Genomic DNA, 22,849 nt, shown 5'->3' on the forward strand with positions numbered 1-22,849 from the left:
TGGTAAGAGTAATCATCTAACTCGTCGTGAGTTCGAATCTCGAAACGAATTTACATGAGGTTTAAAAGGAGAGGAATATATAAACCTTAAAAGTAATCTGATCTTGTACCCCAGCTATTAACAGTTTTATCTCTTTTTGCTACAAAGCTCATTAACCTTATAATTTTATTTCAAAACAAAATATTTCAAATTAAGACTAGGTATATCTAAACCAGTTTAAGCTTTTTTGTTCATAAATCATTTACAACATTTAAAACTTCACGTCATCGAACTAAACCATCCTGTTGGTTGTTTGAAATCATTATTTCCAACCAGTTTAAGTTATGCCACGTATTTCCTCATGCTACTTTTGCTAAGACAAGTTATCTTGTATTGTAAAATCATTAGACCATACAAATGTTCTTGGAACTCACGTTTATAAACACTTGTGTACCATGGAATATTTCTGCAGTAAGATTTTTCTAATAGTTTACTAATATTAGAAAGGCTAGACCATAAATCTATAGAACGTTGAAAACAAACCAGTTTCTACACTAATCTAACGACAGACTAACGTTTCTAATTTATAAAATTCTTGTACGCATAGATACCTCCGTCGACGCGCCAACAGTTTCATAGCTATGAGCAAATAGTTTACGGAAAATATCTAGCATATCTAGGGCATCCCAGGCAGCTCACGTCAACACGAATAACAATGTCGTGTCGCATTTTCAGCTCATGTATATTCCTGAAATCTCACCATAAGTCGGCGGCAAAAGGTCGTATTTTGTTCGAACGCTCGAAATTACCATTTTAATTAAAATCAACGGTGAATTGAATATAGGAATCTGTGAATTTGACGTTTCGTGTACTGTCAACGGCAGAAACGGCTGGATGTACATGATTTTCCAGATAAATATCCGTACTTGGAATTACAGTAAATGGAACTCCTGACGTACACAGTGCAACTGCGATGCAACCTTTACCACAGAATAAGTAATAGTATCATACCTTTACATCGTTTCACGACTCTGCCTAGTGTAACTTGATCTACTGGGTGATTTTGGGGTCGTGATCCCAAATATAAAAAATTTATTAAGATTCTGAACAAGGTTTCCCATGGCATCGACATGAAAATCGTCAAAAAAAACACCACTAAACCCATACGTTTCGTCTGATTCGGGACCTCTAGAAGTCTAGATGCACATAAGATTTTTTTTTGCGATTATTTGTTCAGTCCCATGGGGAAATTTGTTTAGTATGACAATCTTAACACATTTTTGACACCCTGAGATCACGACCCCAAAATCACCCATTATTGTCGTAACAAAAGTGTAAAAACGGAGATAATGTTTAAACTGGTTTGCAAGATAGGCGTTGTAAATGCAACGCCTGCAATCCCTGTAAATGCCACAGGTCATACGATCGATAGACCTGTCAAATATGAACTCAGTTTTTTTTTAATTTATTAGATTAGACTTAGATTTTTACCCTTGGCATAAAATAGTATTTTATACAATCGTGATATAATAGAGAGCTTTTCAGTCGAGTACCGTGTTTAAGCAACGAAGCTTGCTGAGTTGGTTAAGTTAAGGTACGAGATTGAAAAGCTTGATTATATCACTATTGTATACAATACTTTTTCTAGGAGACACAAAAATAATACTTTCAACTAGTAGAATCATATAAGTAAACAAACCAAAAGTACACTAAGATACGCGAGCTGCCGCAGCCCGCGATACCTCGCGGCACGGCCGCCGGGCCCGGCGCCCCCGGCGGGTTGGTCAACGACACCTCCTCGTAACTCATGAGGCCCTGGTACCTGCTCCTTGCTAAATTCAGTTTTAAGACAGTTTTTTTCTCGATTTTGGCCACCGTAGCCTATAGAGACTAACAAGCAACGCTAAGTGGTTTTCGTAGTGTATGGATGTTGCTATCTGAAGGGTGTCACATGCGCGTTTCTGACTTAAGAAGCAATTATTTCTACTACAACATAAAATAAAATGTTTTTGTTGGCCAACCAATCACAAAGCAGATGCGATAATTTCCATTGAATCGAGTCTCCTTACACAAGAAACATTTTATCGAAATGTATGAAGTTCTATTTTCAAAATTTTTATTATTGACTAAACCGTATCGATAAAATTCTTATGCTTGAGTCGGAAGTGCCATAGACTATCCAACGTTGAAAAGAGTAAGGTTGTAGTGTTGCATGTTAAGTTGTAATACACAGATTATACTCGACGAGTAGAAAAAATACTATTTAACACATTTTCGCTTTCTCAATGACATACAAAAAAAAAAGGGACCAACTACATATAAAAAGAAAAATAAATTTTATAAGTAGATGTGAAACAATTGCTTTACATTTTATTTACACTTAAAACGATATAAAAATATTATTCTCGTTGCCATAATAAATAAAATAAAATCGCTAAAACGGCAACAACTGAAGCAAATAAAGCATTATTATTATGCGAGACAGTACCTTGTCCTGAAGTAAAGTTCTGAGTAGCAAAAGATTTAACGTCTTCGTCTGTTTTTATATTATCAATATTACAATTAATATGTTCACTCACGTAATTTTCACTGGACGGTCCTACTGTATTAGAATATAATTCTACTTCCTCGGAAAGTGTTGTTATTTTGCTAGGGTGTCTTCGAGCTGTACATGTATTTTCGTCACTATGTATAAACGTTGGCTTAATGTGTTTATCTACATCAGAGAAAACTTCATTTGTGTTGCTAACTTCCCCTGTGAAACCATCTGATTTTTCATCACATAAAACTTTACTTCGTCGTCTAGTTTTATTAGTATCGGTATGTATGCGTTCATTGGCTTCGTGATTATTCTTTAGACTATCAACTGAATCGACAAGAGACAATCTTCCTCTATTGGCTTTTCTCGTCGTACCAGTGATTTCATGGGATGCAGATTCCATTTCAGGTAAGACTGTTTTTGAACTAAGTTCTCGTTTCGCCTTTTCAATTTTGTCGGCAAGGGATAATCGTGGCTTGCTTGCTCTTCCCGTTGTACTAGTATCTTTACTGAGATGTAAGTTTTTATCATTAAGTGATAGTTTGGCTTTTCTCGGTTTACCAGCATCCTTTTCAGTGTTTAAGTTTAACTTGCTTGATTGCATGTTGTTGTTGTTACTGATATCACCTTTATCGATTGATGATATTCGTGCTTTGCTTGCTTTCATTGGTTTGTCAGCGTTTTCGTCAATAGTATTTAATTCGTTATTGCTTGTCTGCATCGTTCTGTTAGAAGTCATAGGTTTGACTGTGCTTTCATTTTTATCAGTTAATAATATTGCCTTGCTTGATTGCTTCGTCTTACTGTTTTGCCGCTTGAATAACTGTAGTTTGCTTACAGTTTTAGCACCACTAGAAACATTCCTACTAGAGGTGCTTGCGAGTTCAGTTTTGGTTGCGCTGATCCGCTTAAGGCCTCTATCAATTGAATTCTGTAAAGCAGTTGAAGTACCTGGGAACAAGGAAGGGATGGTAAGGATGGAGGAAAGAAGGAAAATAAATTTTAAAAGGGTTGGGGTAAAGAAAATGGAAGGGTTAAGTACCGTATAACTACAATAAAATATGCAAACAGAACCACAACTGATCACACATAAGTATAAGTAAGTAACCATTTATTGCCATGAACATAAATTACTGGCTTCTTTGTCATTAAGTTTGTGCTTCATGGTTCTTAAATTTTCATGAATATTTGTATAATTTGGACATTGACGTGTTACGATGTCAATGTAATTTGATCAATGGAAACAAATATTTGTTTTAAAAATTATGCTGTAAATACGTCTAGAAAAGAGACTAACTGTGGTGGTGATAAATAAAATATAGATATACTAATATAATTGTAAAATGTAAAAACTTTACGAGTCAGGAATAAAGGCTATTTCAATTTAATTCAACTGTGGTGGACGGGTTTCGTCATGGACAGTTAAGAGTGTGGGCGATGGTACAATGTTTTTTATTAAATACCTATACATGGGTCCCGTCAAAATTGTGAATGTTCAGGTTCTCAATAATGTGTGTATGGTATATGGCTTGAAGTTGAAGATGTACTTATTAGCTATGTGCGAGATGTAGAGGAACTAAATGCGACTAAAAGCGCAATTTGACAGCTTTTGAATTTGATATTGTAAGGTAACGTTTTTAAAATAAATAAGAATCGACAAAATTCGATCTAAATTGACTTGGCGCGCATTGTCTTTACCGTTCGTTCTTGCGAAATGTGACAGTGATAGCGACAAACCGATGGAACGGCCTTGACAGATGTCCTGGTGGGATAACTTATGTGTTATGTAGCTACCAAGGTGGCGCTACGCCAAAGCTAATATATGATCTAAAAGTTTATTCATATAGGCGGTATAAAAGTAAAAATCCTTTTAAGCTAGTTCTCATAGTTCCAAATATCTTTACCGATTCTAAATGTACACGTGGAGTATAATTTGACGCTTAGTTGCCCTTATGTATGATGTTTTACCCAGGAATTAGGTCTGTCTGTGTAAGATTATCCTCATTTCCTCATTCAGTCCTTCACGATATTAACGCTTTTTTCAGCACGAGTAAGCAACACGACCTATTCTGTCACGACCAATTTGATAAAGTTTTGATCTTATTTTGCTACGACCTTGGATCGTGTCATTAGGCCTCTCACGCGTACCAATAATAAGAAGACTCCTGGGGGCCTAGACAAGATGATATTCGTACATCGACTAACTTCAAACGAAAAGTGAAAAAGTATCGAGATGACCGATGCTACGAAAAGTCACGTAATCTTTTCCATACATTATTCAAGATTCGATCGGTGTTTTCTACCAACGAGCGCCATTCAGCGTTAGCGGCTAACGCTTATGTTTATTGCACGACACTATTTTTCCTTTTCCGTATTAAGTGTGTGTGTGTGTGTGTGTGTGTGTGTGTGTGTGTGTGTGTGTGTGTGTGTCTGCACCAGATAAGGCCCATCGTTTATTTTATTTTTCTTATGGTTAATAAGATCCTGCAGTTTCGTCTGTGATATGTACTAGCCTAGACCTGGACGCAAAGTTTGAAACCATTCACACTTAAAAAATTACGAAAAATAAAACCTATTTTTTTTTTATTTGGCACCTTATATGTATATTATCATCTTCATCCTGTGACAAAAAGGAAAATAAATAAATTATAAACAGATTACTTTCTATTAAAAGAGCGCTTCGGATTTGTAAGACGAAAAACAAAAAAACCGCAGAAAATATACAAAATATCATAAAATATCTTGGCCGGAATCGTTAGTGCTGACATTTTTTTTTAATGGACCTCTTTCATATTCAGAATTGGCACGTCGGTATTCACGAGGATACATTTTGAATAGAATAGAATAGAATTTATTTATTTGCCAGAATACGTATGGTACAAGATGACAACAAAAAAGGTGAAGAGTAGGTAGAAAGACATAAGCAGCCTTTTATATATGATGATAATGATGAAATTCCACAACCTTAGATATTCCTCACAACAGAACCTATATTTAATTCAAGCAGAAACATCAATGGGCACATTAATTCATACACATTGTATACCTACGAGTACATAACAATAATTGAATTCAATGATATGCGCCTAACGAAGCCGAAAACCAACTAGTTTAGGCACCTCATTATACGAACGCGGCCTATCGTTTAAATATTCATTCACATCTAGCGTTATATCTAACCAACTGTAACTGCCCGGACTGTATCTTGAAATATTCATGAAATATTTTGACTAAAGATTTCGAAGTACTATTTTCCAGCAACACGGCAGCTGCCTTTCGGATTAAAACGTGTAACAATTATAAAATATAGTGTAGTAAAAAATATTGTAGAGAAAGTAAGAGCGAATCGCCTAGCCTGGTACGTACATGTAATGCGGAGGGATGAAAGTCATGTGACGAGAAAGGTATTACGAATGAATGTGAAGTATCGGGAGGAAAGGATGGACTGTGTGAGAGATGATATGAAATGTGGAGGGAAGTATCGGGAGGAAAGGATGGACTGTGTGAGAGATGATATAAAACGAATGCGAGTGAGTGATGAGATGACGGGCGAGAGAGAGGTATGGAAGGAAAAGACATGCTGCGCCGACCCCAAATGAATGGGATAAGGGCAAGCGAATGATGAATTCAATATAAAAACTACATAATAATGTAACAGTTTTTAATAATTTACGTTCAGTTTCACTAGACTCATATCGACCGGCGTATTACCTTTTGTATTATCACAACAAAAGGCACAAGCAAAGGCAAGGCAAAGGTTACAATACAAAAGGTAATCACGGTCCATATCCCGGCGGTCGATATAAGTCTAGTATACAATAATTTTGCTTAGCCCCTGAGCTACCTAGAGAACCGTAACTGCAATTATTGATGACAGATCAAACCTATACTGGTTACTCTAGCGATGTACTTGTTATGGAATATGAATAACATGCTAGCTAGTTAAACAATAACTAGTTAGAACTTGGGACCTGGTCTGCGTGTTTATCTCACAATAGGTTCTGTCTCAGCTAAAACAATATGGACGGACGCGCATATTGCTATCTCCCGTTCCTGAGATATAGATGTTTGTACGAGTATGTATCCTATTTATAGTAAATCATTGTCTAGTATAATATTTGATTAAATTAGGATCGACTAGGAGGGCAATTCAAATTTAGATTGTGCCCAAAATGATATCTTAACGATATCAGTCGCCCGTTCGTCTTTCTTGCGCTAATTTAGAGCACGTACATTATGATACAAGTGTGCTAAGTTGGCCATTACACACGAGGCGATATTGTGCGCGCGAGCTGTAAACGAGCGCGCAATAAGAAATCCGATGTATGTAATGACCAATGCACACGCGTTTCATACGACGTTTTTCAAGACACTTGCACACAAAAAAAGAAACTTTCATATTAATCAAATTTTAATTGTTAAAACAGTCTAAAATCTGTCATACTGCCGGGCGAGGGGCGGCCGGCAGTATGACAGATTTTAGACTGTTTTACTACATACACATTTATGTACATAAATGTTTTCTATATATTTAAGTATTTATATATTAGGCATGTACATCGCTGTCTCCTTGGACTTACCTTCTGTGTAAGAATGTCCTATAATATTTATTTTATTTATTTATTGTTCTGCTCGACGGAGTTGACGCTTTCCGGCCAGAGGGCAGAAAAACATTTTTCAATTATCCAAGTTCTCACGTGTCACCCAGTACCAGGTGACAGCCCCCACGGCCGTAACCTTCGCGTATGTCCTTAATTGTACGTGGGCGGAATACCTAATCGATACCATGCATGGATTACAACTTGGAAAGTTTAATACACTTGAAAACTTTGGAGAATTATAGGTAGGGAGATATACCTACTCCAAGTTGAAACTCATGAAGGAATTTGATTGGTTTTTCCATCACTTCGTACCTTGTCACATGACAGTCAATATGAAAGTCGCTAGGGACCTCATACTATTGTCACTGTGACAAGTTGACAAGGTACAAAATGGGCCGGAAATTAAATTATTTACTATAGTTACTAAGTCATAAGGAGTTCACTCACATGTCTAAACAGTTTTTCAAATGGACAGACAGAATGAGGCGACTCGATAACGGAATGGGGTCCCATTAAACTTTCATTGGTTGAAAACTAGCCATTGTTTCAGTAGAATTAGGTGACCATATTAACATAATGGTTACAGGTTAGACGAATAATTCTACCTATTATTTAGTAAATAAGTAACATTAGTAGATAGAGTATCTATTAACACAAAGTTCTATATATCTTTGTTACAGTTCCATTTGTATGTAATGTACATAGGTACTAGTAGCAGTAGTAAACTCTTTATTGTACAAATATACACATTAAAAATTACATGGTACAAATAATAAGATGTACAAAGGCGAACTTATCCCTTTGAGGGATCTCTTCCAGTTAACCTTTGAGTAGATGAGAGGAGAAAGTGAAAAAAAAGGTTGACAAATGTAGCAAAATGTACAACAAGGTACCATAGAGGTACTCATAGTTGAAGTACGATGAAGTACGCAATTTTTTGATGAACAAAGCGTTTTTCCAGCATTTTGTTAATAAGAATATGCCGCTTTAGGAGTGACATCAAGAGTAGGGTAAACGTTAATTAACGACAATAAATAAGTAAAAATTGTATCAACGTGAAACACGGGAACGAAAGTCACGTGATCATTAATGATTAACGCTAACGATTCTCTTTTGCTACCCCGGTGTTCTTGTAACGCATAAGTAATAAATGGAAACAAACACTTATTAGCAACAGGCGATGTATGAAGGAAATGAGTGTATTCTGTCTACTAAGTGTATTCTTTATCAGTAACAACAATAATGTCATTGACTTTAGGTATATTGTTATTTGTTATATCCCGCTCAGCATCAGTTTTAATAGTATTAGGAACAACCTAGATACTCGTTAAGTTTAATTTAAGTTTGGGTGAAAGAACTCACAAAAGTTCTGGGACATACTCGTATTCGCGAATAAAAATACGTATTCGCGAATAAAAATAAACTTATCTGTGTGTCATTTACCTTTCTTAATAAAGATATACTTATTTATACCGATGATAATATTTCCGTCTGACATGAATTTATCTTTCGTCCGCCTATCTGTTACTATTTATTGTAAGATTTATAAGGATTCAGTCAAGACACTGTAGCTGTATATAGAAGAAAGATAGAGTCGCACCACGCTATAAGTTCTCATGCTAAGTCCTACGTCAAATATGGAGCTTATAGGGATATGAATATGCATGCAGAATGCTCTGACTGCCAAGTTGTGCATAGTTAGTGTTTCTGAACGCAACCATACACTTGTGACTTGACCGAATGGTTTTGGTTTAACGTTTCTCTTCTTCTTCAACAACTCCCATCTTAACATCGATCTATGTGTAATTCTCAACAACAAATATCTGTACCCATCAAACAAATACACGCCTTTAACAAACCCAACTTCTTAAGGGGACCACTGGCTATCAGTTCGCCGGACGATATCGGCTGTTGTTCGGAACTGTCAAATTTTTGTTCTAACTGACAGGCGCATATCGTCCGTCGGACTGATAGTCAGTGGACCCCTTTAGGCAACTCTTGCTAGCTTGTAGTCGACAACTCGCGTGTAATTTAAGTTGCTAGCGCCCATAGGCTGCTGTGGCTACTTTTAAACGCCACGCCTCTCGTGTGCGGCGCAACATCATGAACCTTCTCGGTATGCATGAAGGCTGAAGAGGCCGCACGCGTCAGTTGATGTCTTTGGCGTTCAAAAGGCGGCGCGCATGCTTGTTTACCACCGACGCGGCATATAAATAAAACCGGCCAAATGCGAGTCGGACTCGCGCACGAAGGGTTCCGTACCATTACGCAAAAAACGGCAAAAACAGATCACGTTTGTTGTATGGGAGCCCCACTGAAATATTTATTTTATTATGTTTTTATTTTAGTTTTTGTTGTATATATAGCGGCAACAGAAATACATCATCTGTGAAAATTTCAACTGTCTAGCTATCACGGTTCATGAGATACAGCCTGGTGACAGACCAACGGACAGACGGATAGACGGACAGACAGATAGACAGACAGACAGCGGAGTCTTAGTAATAGGGTCCCGTTTTTACCCTTTGGGTACGGAACCCTAAAAAACTACGAGTAACTCGGCGAAGTGTCTGATTAACTACAATATGTTCCTCCAAGAAAAAAATAAGACAGACTTTTCGTATTTTTCCTATCACTCGGTCAAGAACTCAAGTCATTAATCATCGCTTTCTCTACTTTTGGTTGACACAATTTCCCCGACTCCGATAACCTAGTTTTTGCCTAAGCAAACGTCCCTATTAAGGCTGGCGTCCCTATTAAGGCTGGCGTCCATTAAAGTCGAATCGCGTCGAATCGAGCCACGTTGAATCGAGTCGCATTTTTTCCGTGTGCGTTCATCACAGACGAATCGAAGCGAGTCGAAGTCACGGGCGCCTGTGCTGAGGTCGTGCTTGTACAGTTTGTCGATGATGGTTAGTTCGGACGAAGAAATGCTACCTAAACTCAAAAACGAAACCACCCGTCATCACTCATCCTCTACCCCGCGTCCACTGAGGCGCGCCGAGTTGAGTCGAAACGCGTAGCCGCAGAAATTCGCCTGACGAGCAATGCGCGCCGTAGATTCGAATCGGCGCGTCGCGGCTCTTCGTCAATGGACGCAGTTACATAGAAAATATAGGAGCCGAATTTCTGCGATTCGATTCGCCTCGGCGAGTCTAGTGGACGCCAGCCTTTACTGGAAATATTGGACAGTGATACATAGTCTGAATTCAGTACGATGACCACATGGCCCGTTCGGAACTGGGTTACAGAACTTCGAAATATGGCGTTAATTAGAGAATTCATTTGCTATTAATTAGATTGGAAATTTAACCATTTTCGTAACGTCTGTCACTTTCCTAAAAGCAAATACCGAATCATTAATGTCATGCTCCTCATGCTCATACGAGCAATAATCATAATGATGAAAGGCATTTTTTTTTAAAGATAAAGAAAAATTGAAACTCGATTTTGTAAGCAACCTTATAACAGTTTTGCGCCTTGTTCCGTGTCAGTGTTGCGCTTGTTCGTATATTTTTCCTCAATATGTTAAACGAAAATGCTGAAGCGACGCAACGCAAAAAACAAACCAGGAAATATAGTGAGTTGCCGGCATACGAATGAGGGTCGGGTCTGCTCTTGAGAGGACACTCGCGTTAGCATAGAGACACCTGTGCATGACTGTCTAGGTAAAGAAATCTCGTTTGTACACATACTCTAATTACAGAAGGTTGGCAGAGCAGAAGGAGTGAGGCTCTTCCTTTTTCACTGTGTTTAAGCGTCATACGTACTGTCCGCGCGCCAATTCCGTGCATTCGGAGTTCGAGGAAGTTGGGGGGTGTCCGCAACGCCCGTACGTACAAAATGACACCACTGTCATAGCTAGAGATCTTAGATCCCGTTTTCTAAGGGGACCTTGCATTTTTGAGACAAAGCAAACCGCTTGGAACAGGTGTTCCTGGGGGTGATCTGAGCTGATTTAGCCCGGTTGCCACGAGGTTCCCCCCAGCAGGTGGGCAGGGGAGGGGGGGGGAAAGTGCCTCCGGCGCGCCCCACTCTAAGCTTTATATCTGCATACATCTAGCAAATATATCAAGTTTGGTATCTTTTTCGTATAATTCGAGGATGAAGAATTCATTTCTGTGACTAAATTTTCACTCACCCATACAAAAAATACGAGAAATTCAAAATTCAAAAATTTTCTTTACACTTTTTTTTTTCGAAAATCCTCTACAAAATTAAAACTATGGCGATTTGCTCTAGAAAAAAAATACCTGTGATTAGCCCAGTTATCCTTCTATATAAAATAGTAAACTTGTCAAACATTTTTCTTTTATAACTCTGTTAAAAAAATGTTTTGTGTCGCGCGGCGTACCCGTGTTGTAAGAGCGGTATGCAGCTTTTAGGATTTTTAAGTATGTTTAGATGATTTCTGATAAGTTGTTATTCTTCTGGTTGTAGATTACATTAATAAATTACTTCTGGATGTGATATATAGTTGGTCAAGCAAATCATGTCAGCAGAAAAAGGCGCGAAATTCAAATTTTATATGGGACGATATCCCTTCGCGCCTACATTTTATAAATTTGCCAGTAGTTTTTATAAATGTAATAAAATTAACATAGTTAGATGTTTGACAAAAATGCGGGTTAAAATTAGATATCTATTGTTCGCAATTGTCACTACATGCACATAGGTCCGTACATTTTAGTTTTTTTAACGCAGTTGCACCTCCTTGCTCATTTGTTTTGCAGCGGCAACGAATAATCTCCAAACAAGTAGCAGCCGCCGCAGGTCGGCTTGTCCATATGGGCTCCCAATAACCATTTTGTTTGGACCAGCCCCAGTCAGCAGGGCATGGTAGCTGTTGCTGAGAGGATATAATCTGTCCCCAAACCTCCTCCCCAAACTCCTCCTTGGTAAACTGCACGGAGAATATGTTTACGTAGGGCATCTTCTGTTGGAGGTAGATTCTCTAACTCACGGTTTCTTAAACTTTTTGCTGTCACGGACCATTTTCACAATTTAAACAATTCCACGGACCTCGGTTAAAATATATTTTAGAAAAATAATAAAAACCCTTCTTTATATTTTAAAATTTACTTTTATTATAAGTTTCATTACACTTAGGTCTCGTCAAGTTTATTACAACATTTCCTAATAAGTATGTTTACAGTAGATATTTGACTTACTGCGGACCCCTGATAAACATGCTACGAACCCCTAAGGAGTCCGTGGACCCCACTTTAAAAAACCCTGCTCTAACTGGAGTTTTCTTATTGTATAAAGTACTCTTCGGCACTCATTTACACTCGTACCTCGTACTTGTACTGTACCTGATCTGAAATCAGTAACAAAATGCATAGTGTTAAAATACTGTCTAGGAATAAATTCACACCTCGTAATTCAAATCTGTCCAGACTTAAAAATGTAAGACTCTTACTTGTGATACAAGACCATAACAAATTTTTCCAATATTGGCAAATTTGGCAACGCCTGCTCAGTATTGCCTTGTTTGTCGTATTTAAATCCCTCTGTTACAGCAGGATATGCCCTCCAAGCTTGAAATACGCTTTTTTTCACCTTTCCACACAAAAAAGAAACAGTGTCGCAACCTGAAAAGGCGTGGAAGAATGCCAAGACTACTGTATTTTCTGGTCCTGTGAAATAAATTATATATCTATGCGTTACAAATAAAATCATATATTTAAAGAAAGTTTGCAGCACGTGACCAATTGCCCAGATGACCTGTCTCGTACTGCGGTGACATATTTATTTTATTTACAATTAATGGAGGAACTACAAAAGTTACCTAATGAAGATGCAATAGCATGGCACGAGAGGAACTGGTCATTCTTTCCTGTGCCAATATGTACCCATAACTCCTGGAGCTCCGGCAATTGTGATATACATGCAACTGCGAGAACAACAACATCAGTATCCACTGTGCGTAGCATAATTTTTGTGTGACCTGTGGCTACAGCATCAGCCACATAATGGACCATCATGCGCGTGTCTGCTTGCTTCCTGTACGAGGGCAACTGGCCACGTGCTGCAAACTTCCTTTAAATATATGATTTTATTTGTAACGCATAGATGTATAATTTATTTTACAGGACCAGAAAGGACAGAAGTCTTGCCATTCTTCCACGCCTTTTCAGGTTGCGACATTATTTCTTTTTTGTGTGGAAAGGGGACAAAAAGCGTATTTCAAGCTTGGAGCGCATATCCTGCTGTAACGAACGGATTTAAATTTGGCAAACAAGGCAATATTGAGCAGGCGTTGCCAATATTGGAAAAATTTGTTATTGTCTTATATGACAAGTAACTCAAGTAAGTCTTACAATATTAAGTCTGAAGAAATTTGAATTACGCGAGGTGTCAACCCTAGACTTATTTTAACACTATGCATTTTGTTACTGATTTCAGATCAGGTACAAGTACGAGTGTAAATGAGTGCCGAAGAAATCTCCAGTTAGAGAATCTGCCTCCAACGGAAGATGCGCTAAGTAAACATTATTCTCCGTGCAGTATACCAAGGAGGCTATGTTTGGGGATATATTATAGCCCCTCAGCAACAGGTTATTGGGAGCCCATATGGACAAGCCTACCTGCGGCGGCTGTTGCTTGTTTAGAGCTTATTCGTTGCCGCTGCAAAACAAAATGCACAGGGAGGTGCAACTGCGTTAAAAAAAACTAAAATGCACTGACATATTTATGTGCATGTAGTGGCAATTGCGAACAATATATATCTTATTTTAACCCGCATTTTTTGTCAAACATCTAACTATGTTAATTTTATCACATCCATACTAATATTTTAAATGCGAAAGTGTGTCTTTCTGTCTGTCTGTTACCTCTTCACGCTTAAACCGCTGAACCGATTTACTTGAAATTCGGTGTAGAGATAGTTTGAGTCTCGGGGAAGGACATAGGATAGTTTTTATCTCAGAACTCACCCCTTAAGGGGGTGAAAAGGGGGGTGGAAGTTTATATGGGGAATCAATAAAAAGGAGATTGGATAAAAGTCGCGGGCAAGAACTAGTATTATATATGCGAAAGTGTGTCTGTCTGTCTGTCTGTCTATCTGTTACCTCTTCAGGCTTAAACCGCTGGACCGATTTAGTTGAAATTTGATATAGTTTGAGTCCCGGGGTGGTTTTTATATCAGAAATTATCCTTTAAGGGGGTGAAAAGGGAGGTGGATGTTTGTATGGGAAATCGATAAAAAGCATATTGGATAAAAAATAAGCTACCCAAATTACTAACTCCACGCAGACGAAGTCGCGGGCAAAAGCTAGTTAATAGTAAAGTTTTCCCAGTCTTTATTTATATATTTGTATATATATCACGTCCAGAAGTAATTTATTAATGTAATCTACGAACAGAAGAATAACAACTCATCAGAAATCATCTAAACATACTTAAAAATCCTAAAAGCTGCATACCCCTCTTACAACGCGGGTACGCCGCGCGACACAAAACATTTTTTTAACAGAGTTATAAAAGAAAAATGTTTAACAAGTTTACTATTTTATATAGAAGGATAACTGGGCTATTCACAGGTATTTTTTTTCTAGAGCAAATCGCCATAGTTTTAATTTTGTAGAGGATTTTCGAAAAAAAAAGTGTAAACAAAATTTTTGAATTTTGAATTTCTCGTATTTTTTGTATGGGTGAGTGAAAATTTAGTCACAGAAATAAATTCTTCATCCTCGAATTATACGAAAAAGACACCAAACTTGATATATTTGCTAGATGTATGCAGATATAAAGCTTAGAGTGAGGCGCGCCGGAGCCACTTTTCCCCCCCCTCCCCTGCCCACCTGCTGGGGGGGACCTCGTGGCAACCGGGCTAAATCAGCTCAGATCACCCCCAGAAACAACTGTTCCAAACGGTTTGCTTTGTCTCAAAAATGCAAGGTGGTGGACCTAAGATCTGCCACTATCATGACGCCCAACATTCCTAACATTCCTCAGCCGTGCACGGAATGCGCGCGCGGACAGTACATTACATATCGACGCGCCTCGAAAGATCAAACTGCAAGTTTTTTTACATCATCGTCCATACTGGTTACTGACAATTTGTAAACCTTATAACCGGGGTCATATCAAAATCTCCCTCGCTTTACATACAATCACGCGAGTGTGAATGAGAAGTCCTACAACCCCAGCGGACAATACGAGGGTTCTTGCCCTATGATGTCTTCCCAAAAAATAAAATATATACCGGTCTTCCCGACATGTCAACATTGGGCAAAGATCAGACTAACCTGGCTTAGGCTGTCGCTGCGGTTCCGTCGTGGTTCTTGGTGACAAAGGCTCCGTATTTCTGGAAACAATGCGCCTTAGTTCTCTGTTGTGTGCCGGGTCGTCAGGGTTCCAAGGATGGAGGTCTTTGATGCCGTCGGCTTCCACGCCCTTCATGAATACCTCGATCAGCTCCTTGCCTGTGGAAGAACAGGACGATTGAGGATTTTCTCTATGTATTTAAATACGAATCCACATTACGACGTGTAGAGGTCTGATTTTTAACTGTTTTCAAGCCTTAGACTACGCCTCTAGCTCCATCCCAATCCAGTTTATACTTCAATAACACCTGTTGTATACACCTAGAGCTTAATGTTCGTCGATTTATTATTCGCAAAATTTACTTTGATAAAAATCTCAGAATATAGAAATTATCGAGAATTTGCGTTTTTTTTTTCACTTCGCTTATGGTCTATATTATTAGAGGAATCTCTACACGACAGCTGTGATTCTAGAAATATGACAAGAATGTTCCCCTAAGGCATTATAGCGACAACACCATTCTGCACTATTTTCCTCTAAGAAGCGTATGATATCGATTACTCTGAATTTACTGCGCAAAACGCGCAACTATAAATTAGACAGCAATATATTTAATTTTATTACGAATTCACATCCTAAGGCTCTCATATAGACATTCGCATGCGAGTTTAGTTACTTTGCGGACTATTAAGGAATAAGGTTACATCCAATTCAGCCGATTGATGAAATATTGTAATGTCACCGTCTAAATGAGCTCTTCCACTAGTAGTTACACCATTCCAGACCTTTTATCGCATTTACACGCCCGATCACGATGATGACCTTCTAAATTCTATGATCATAATCAAAGATCGTCGTCCCAATTTATGTGTATGTGCACGATTCAATTGCGATCAAGGATCATGGTGTGAAGGCATACATTTTTCACCAGTTACATTTTTTCTTCATATAATTTAAGACCGAATTCGACAGGTTTAGGGTTCAAGCTTGTTCAGAAAATATATATTATACAACATACGGAAAGGAGATAAAATTGTCATTCGATAAAAACCCACACACAACCTGTCTATCACTTGTAAGGCCACTTCCTTAAAAAATACAAACGTGAACAATGCAACTACAATAGGTAAATCAATTTAGTTTTACCTTTGGTTTTACTGTGATTGGTATTATTAGTGTCTAGTCCACATTTATTAGCACTACAATCGCTGCCCCTATATTACAGGGTTCTATGATACATTTTCAAGATAGTTGAAATTCGACTTAATGTCACTATGATAAAGTTAAAATTTCAGTTCGCTAAAAGTGAAACATAGAACCCTGTAATATTGGGGCAGCGGACATGACGTTGGAATAAACGTCATAGCAGCTACGATGCGACGTCATAACGTTCACTGTAACGCGTGTCTAGTTTTTTCGGTATGTGAGTTCTATTCGGCGGTTTTGGCGGAGTCAAGGTCTCGTGGTTAAAATGTCGGTCGTATTGAATAAAATACACTGAGTTTGCTCGCACATATGTTTGCATATACTGCAAATTAATGGTACCCCTTACCCTTTGCTGTTGCCGTTAGCATTACGCATTTTTTTTTTTTGTAAAACCCAGAGGTGAAATAGGACTTTATATAATTCATATATTAAAAAAATTGTTACTAAGCAACGAATATTTAGGCGCTTATTTCCCTTTCCATGGCTTGGCGTTGTAAAATCGATGCAGCATCCATTACAACTTTTCCATTTAGGTAGAAATACTGATCTCAGCATATCGCTTCCTTATCGCCAAGCTTGAGCCTTATTCTAGAGAAGGTTCTTAAGTTTGTAATGTTAGCCGAGTACTGCTTGATGGCGAACTTCTCGACAGTGCTCTCTAGCCCGAAAAAATTCGTCACGTCGAGATGGGCGCTTTGCTCGAAGCACGTCCAGTTCGATATCTTTGGGTGTACCTGAGAACTTTATTCTTACCCTTTGTAATGTTAGCCGAGTACTGCTTGATGGCGATCTTCTCGACAGTGCTCTCCAGCCCGAAGAAGTTCGTTACGTCGAGATGGGCACTCTGCTCGAAGCACGTCCAGTTTGGGTTTTCTGGGTGTACCTTAAAAGAAAAAAATGATTGTATAACATGTTTATTGTAACATATTGAAACACAATTTCATCAAGTTTTCAAAAGATATCAAAATCGCTAAACTTCAAGACTAGACCATCCACCCCAAAAGAATCATTCTGGACGACCGGTCTGGCCTAGTGGGTGACCTGCCTGTGAAGCCGATGGTCCCGGTAAGGGCATTTTATTATTATTATTTATTTACATATGACAGAATGTCATGGCCATGGCACAGAAAAATTCGAAGAGCTGACCCCACCTAATGTGGGAATGAGCAAAGTAGAGGAAGAACCATCATCATCATGGTGATCGCTTACTATCAGGTGATCCGTCTGCTCGTTTGCCTCTTATATCACAAAAAAAGAAGATTCACACATGATGTTACTAAAATAGGGTTGTAAGATCAATTTAAACACAGGAATAATGTGTTGCATGTCCTTGAATCATAGGAAACACATTATTAATTAGTTAACCATTATTTATCATTTTTCCATTATTTTATTAAGGGCCTATTTCACAATGTCCAAGTAAAGTCCTGAATAAGCTACTTGCCACTTATCTGACGAATAAAGTCATCGTTGGCGTTTCACAATCTCCAAATAAGCTTTATCTGCTGGATAAAGTGCTTTTTTTGTAGAAAATTGTATCTGGCAGTTAATTTATTTGTTGATTAACTATCCAACACTTTACTTGGACATTGTGAAACAGGCCCTAAAACAAACTAAACAATAAGTAAACTGTATGCGTGGCTACATATCGTCTACTTAGCGTGTACCGCATTGCCTATCTATGAGTATGACCGTAACTGCAATGTAAATGTCACACTCACAAACATTTCTCATTACATTCATAAACATATAGGTACAATTATGGCTGCTGTCCCTAGGGCCAGCTCCGCCTAAGTTTACATTTATGCATGCTTGGTAACTACAAAATTATTCCGTGGAATTCGTGGAAATGATGATGTCATAATAAAAAAAAATCATTATCGTTATTGTGCGTGGGCGAAATAACGGTATCTTACACGCAGCATAAGCTAAGTGAGCCATTTTTCAATAAATCGTATTTTGTGGACTACAAATTTGTGTTGCGTTCAGATAATTTTGAATACCTACCTCGCCTAGGTACCTACTTAGCTTATTGCTGCTGCTATCTATACAGCAGAAGTAGCTACCTATTCAAATACAAGATTTTTCTCTAAAATAGACATTAATATTATAGTTTAATATGCATAGTTTGTGCTGAATTGTACACTCACACTCCGTGATTGTTGAGCCATTTAGGGTTCTAGCCAAATTGGACATTACATAGCGCAAGTATTAAACAATCAAATTAGCTAGGGCAGGACCTTAAACGGCATAGGAATCGCGGAGCGTGATGGTACATGTACAATCACCGAAAATATTAAGTAACTAACTAATGTGGCTTAGCGACCCAAAGAGGGTCTTGGCCTCCGAAACGAGAGCACTCCACTTTTCCCGATCCTGCGCCGTTTCCTGCCAATGAGGGCTATCGTTTTTTTGCTCACCATCAGTTGGCGCCTCTGTTGATGGTGGTCCATAAGACTAAAGAACAGCTGTCAGTCATTGAAGTGACATTTGACATTTCGAATTTTGCGAAGACCACCATCTACCAGCGCCCCTAGCAGCGAATTCATACGCGTTAGCCCTCATTATCGGCTTGAAGCTGTCACAGATCCGCTTCTACGCTGTCTCCCCAGCGGTGTCTGGGCCGACCTACCGGTTGGCCACCAGTCAGTCTTCCCAAGTACGCCCTTTACCGAAAGTACCTTAAATATTATATTGCGCAAAATAATACCTGGCATAATATTATTTGTAGAGCCAGCGTGATATATTTTTACGCGGTTCGTTGTGCTAAATATGATTAGACTGTACCTGTCGAATTTCAAGTCATAATTTATATTTCAATCTGCGCTGAGCTCCCGAGCGACTAAAGTTTGAAGATCCGAAAAACTTTTAACACTTTGGCAAAGTTGTAAAGAGTTGGGAATACAATAATTCTTTCGTGTTACTGCAGACGTTTCAGGCTTACAAACTTATAATTAAAATAAGAGTTTTTTCAAAACAACTTTATAGGTAAATTTTGCTCATTTGAAAAGGGGAATTGTATTTTAAACTAGTTATGAGTACGAATCGCTTATTTGTTGTTTTTTTATTTGACTTTGCATTGCATTAACATTTATACGGTCCACCTGATGGTAAGCGGCCACCGTAGCCTATGGTCGCATGCAACTCCAGGTCTGTTGTTAGACGTTGACACAGCATTTTATTTTATATTGTATGCAAAGATGATTCAATAAGATAGAGCGGTACTGTCATAGTAGATTTTGTAACCACAGTAAATTCACTGCCATCTATCGACACACTTTAAAACTAAAAATGAAGATTTATAAAAATACGATAATAGTACATTTCGATGCTAGTGCGAAAAGTATGTCATTACTTCACGAGTACCGAGATATCGATACAGAGAGCCTACGGCTCGTGGCAAGACTCGGGACGAGTGAAGAATGACATTTTCGCACGTGTATCGAACGACGTTTTTTAATACAGTTGCGAAAAAATAAGAAAAGCAACAAGTAAGGAGTGGAATTCGAAACTTTTATAAGTATTATTAATTCTGTGACATCATTGACATTGACATTATGAAGAGGTGTTTTTCTAGCTTTTATTCGACTAGAATACATTTTATTATTATTATTGAACCCACTTCAATGAGTTTTTTTTTCAAATGCATGTTCTATAAGACAGAAACAATTGTAAATATTAAAACATTGTACTATTATTACCTAAATATCGTTATTTACGATTATTTGTGTATCGTATATTTATTTATAAAAACAATATCGAATGTTGCCTTTGGAAACTTAAAACATTCTTGCAGTAAGAAAATACGCCTCTTCTTTGACAGGCGTTCCGTTTCATTCAGACAACTTATTAAGAACGGTTTTTCAACATTAAAAAATAAACGTGTTATAATACTTATAATGATGAAGAGGTAAGTAATAAAATATGAAATATGCATATTTTTCGTATTCTTACATTAACAGTAGGTTTTTATGTTGATTACGACGTTTAAAGGAAACTAATATTAACACTCATCAATAAGTAGTCATGAATTGGAACAAGTAAACATTTTAAAAAATTGGAAAAGTAAAAAGCACTAGTTCGCGAAAACCAACTTTCCGCACGCTAAACAGCCACGAAAAGTAGCACTTTTTGAGCAACTGTATTAAAAAATGTATTTAAATATGGATAAACGATTTTTTTATTTGCATTAATTATTTTTATGATTTTGACCCATGTTCTTTCACTGATATGCGTTAAAATTGTTAAATAACACACGAAACCGTCAACGCCATCTATACGACAGTAGGCCAAAGTTAGTAGCGCCCTCTGATCGAAAATCAAATTTTCTTGATTTTTGAGGCACGTTTTTTCCTTAGACTGTATCCATCTATTACGGAGTTATATCTATCTTTGATTCTATGTTTCTGTCTCCCGTCCCGTCATCTCGTCACACATTAAAACTTAGTTTATTCACCTTTTTCGTTGCCTTTTGTCATTATCATAATTACGAGTACGCAATCCACAAGACAAGAATAAATGGATTAAAAATCCCCACGGCGCAGTTTTGATAAGAACAGCTAAAGCAGAATTTCTCATCGACTTGGCAAATCACGAATTTACTAATAGCCTAGCTGTTTTTTTAGCGTTCCGTACCCAAAGGGTAAAAACGGGACCCTATTACTAAGACTCCACTGTCCGTCTGTCCGTCTATCTGTCCGTCTGTCACCAGGCTATATCTCATGAACCGTGATAGCTAGACAGTTGAAATTTTCACAGATGATGTATTTCTGTTGCCGCTATAACAAATACTAAAAAGTACGGAACCCTCGGTGCACGAATCCGACTCGCACTTGGCCGGTTTTTTCCCACTCCCTTCTCCACTATCCCTGTGTTGATCAAGATCCCCTTAACCCCTATGAAACCCATACAGGTTTATGCCATCTTCTTGGTCTGATATCACAACCTATGATCTTTATTTCCAAATTGTTATATTACCTATTGAATCGGTCCAAAGCTAATTTTAAGAGATCTTTAGAAGCCTAACTTCACGCCTTCCTTAAGGAACAAAAACGTAGATTTCTTTCAATATCCATTTGTATCCGAAGTTGGGCGTCGAATTTTACGCCATCAGTCAACGTCAGTCAGCGGCAACAATGATTTTCATTTGCGTTACTTCACTACACTTCGTGGTTTGTTATCGGGATTTTCAAAACATTCGTGTTGCATCTAGTTTCCTTAAATGGCAAACAAATGTGACGTAATGACAGCGACTCTAAGCAAATACAAACCACGAAATAAATTACGAGGTCACCCCTCACATGAACAGAGAGAGGTACATATAGCTAATACGCAAGGGAATATAACACGAATTGTTTATCGATTATCTGCATCTTTGTCGCTCGTATCTCGTATATCGCAAGGGCGATTGACACGGGTAGTAACGTTGTTATTTAGCGGTCAATTTTATAAACATCTGTACAGAACTTGTGGATTATTTTATCTCGCATTTATCACGCTATGTTTATGTTAGTAAAAACATTGCATTCGCCTCTACCCATCCTCTACCAGTTAAGAGCTACCAGAAATAACTGATATGTCTAGACCGCAAGTCCCACATTTGTCTCACGTAATATTCTTCTAGTCCGATAGGAAATTGTAGAAAATTATTGAGGGCGCCACTTCCTAAGTAACTGTCACATTTTTGACGTAAAATGCTTAAACATGGCAACAATTTAGTATGTTTTTTTTATAATTCCATTTTATTTCATTTCTACTATTTTATGTCGCACCATACATTCATAGTTTTGTCTATTTATGCAATGTGGTTTTATTTATCGTAACTATTTAGAGTATGATAACAATCTTTCAGTACATTATCTGTTCTCTTGTCCGTTAAAAGCCTTCGCGTCACCAAGTCAAACAATCGCAAACAAATGTGATATAGGTATTCGGTATTATGCTCTCTCTTAAATCGATATTTGCGTTCTGTGCAGAAACACTGTATACGGCAGCAGACCCATTGTCGTATCTCCCTTAATTTTTCCCTCACGTTTGCACATTTGTTGTGATATGGCAATATTATTAATATTCTCTCTTGAAGCACAGCAATTTTTGATTCTGTGCACAGCAGCACAGCAGCACAGCAACCCCAAAATTGGACAGGAACAACACTGGCCATTATTGACGTAGTACCTACTTGGCATAACTTGGCATAGTCTGGTTCAACTTGCACGCAACTATCAACGGCTACCACCAGCACGCACACGATAGC

The 22,849-nt window shown here is 38.0% G+C and overlaps 1 protein-coding gene across 2 annotated transcripts in view; it reads right to left on the minus strand.

The window, feature by feature from the left end:
- LOC134746297 (protein real-time) overlaps nucleotides 1–22,849 on the minus strand; it is a 100,393-nt gene that overhangs the window by 21,536 nt on the left and 56,008 nt on the right. For both annotated transcript variants that reach the window (XM_063680670.1, XM_063680671.1), the window contains exons 4-5: nucleotides 17,350–17,479; nucleotides 15,372–15,548 (exon numbers count right to left, since the gene is read on the minus strand). In XM_063680670.1, coding sequence (XP_063536740.1) covers nucleotides 15,372–15,548; nucleotides 17,350–17,479 — 307 coding nt within the window. The remainder of the gene's footprint in view (nucleotides 1–15,371; nucleotides 15,549–17,349; nucleotides 17,480–22,849) is intronic.

The sequence above is a fragment of the Cydia strobilella genome, chromosome 12 (genome assembly GCF_947568885.1).
Source record: "Cydia strobilella chromosome 12, ilCydStro3.1, whole genome shotgun sequence".
Lineage (NCBI taxonomy): Eukaryota > Metazoa > Arthropoda > Insecta > Lepidoptera > Tortricidae > Cydia > Cydia strobilella.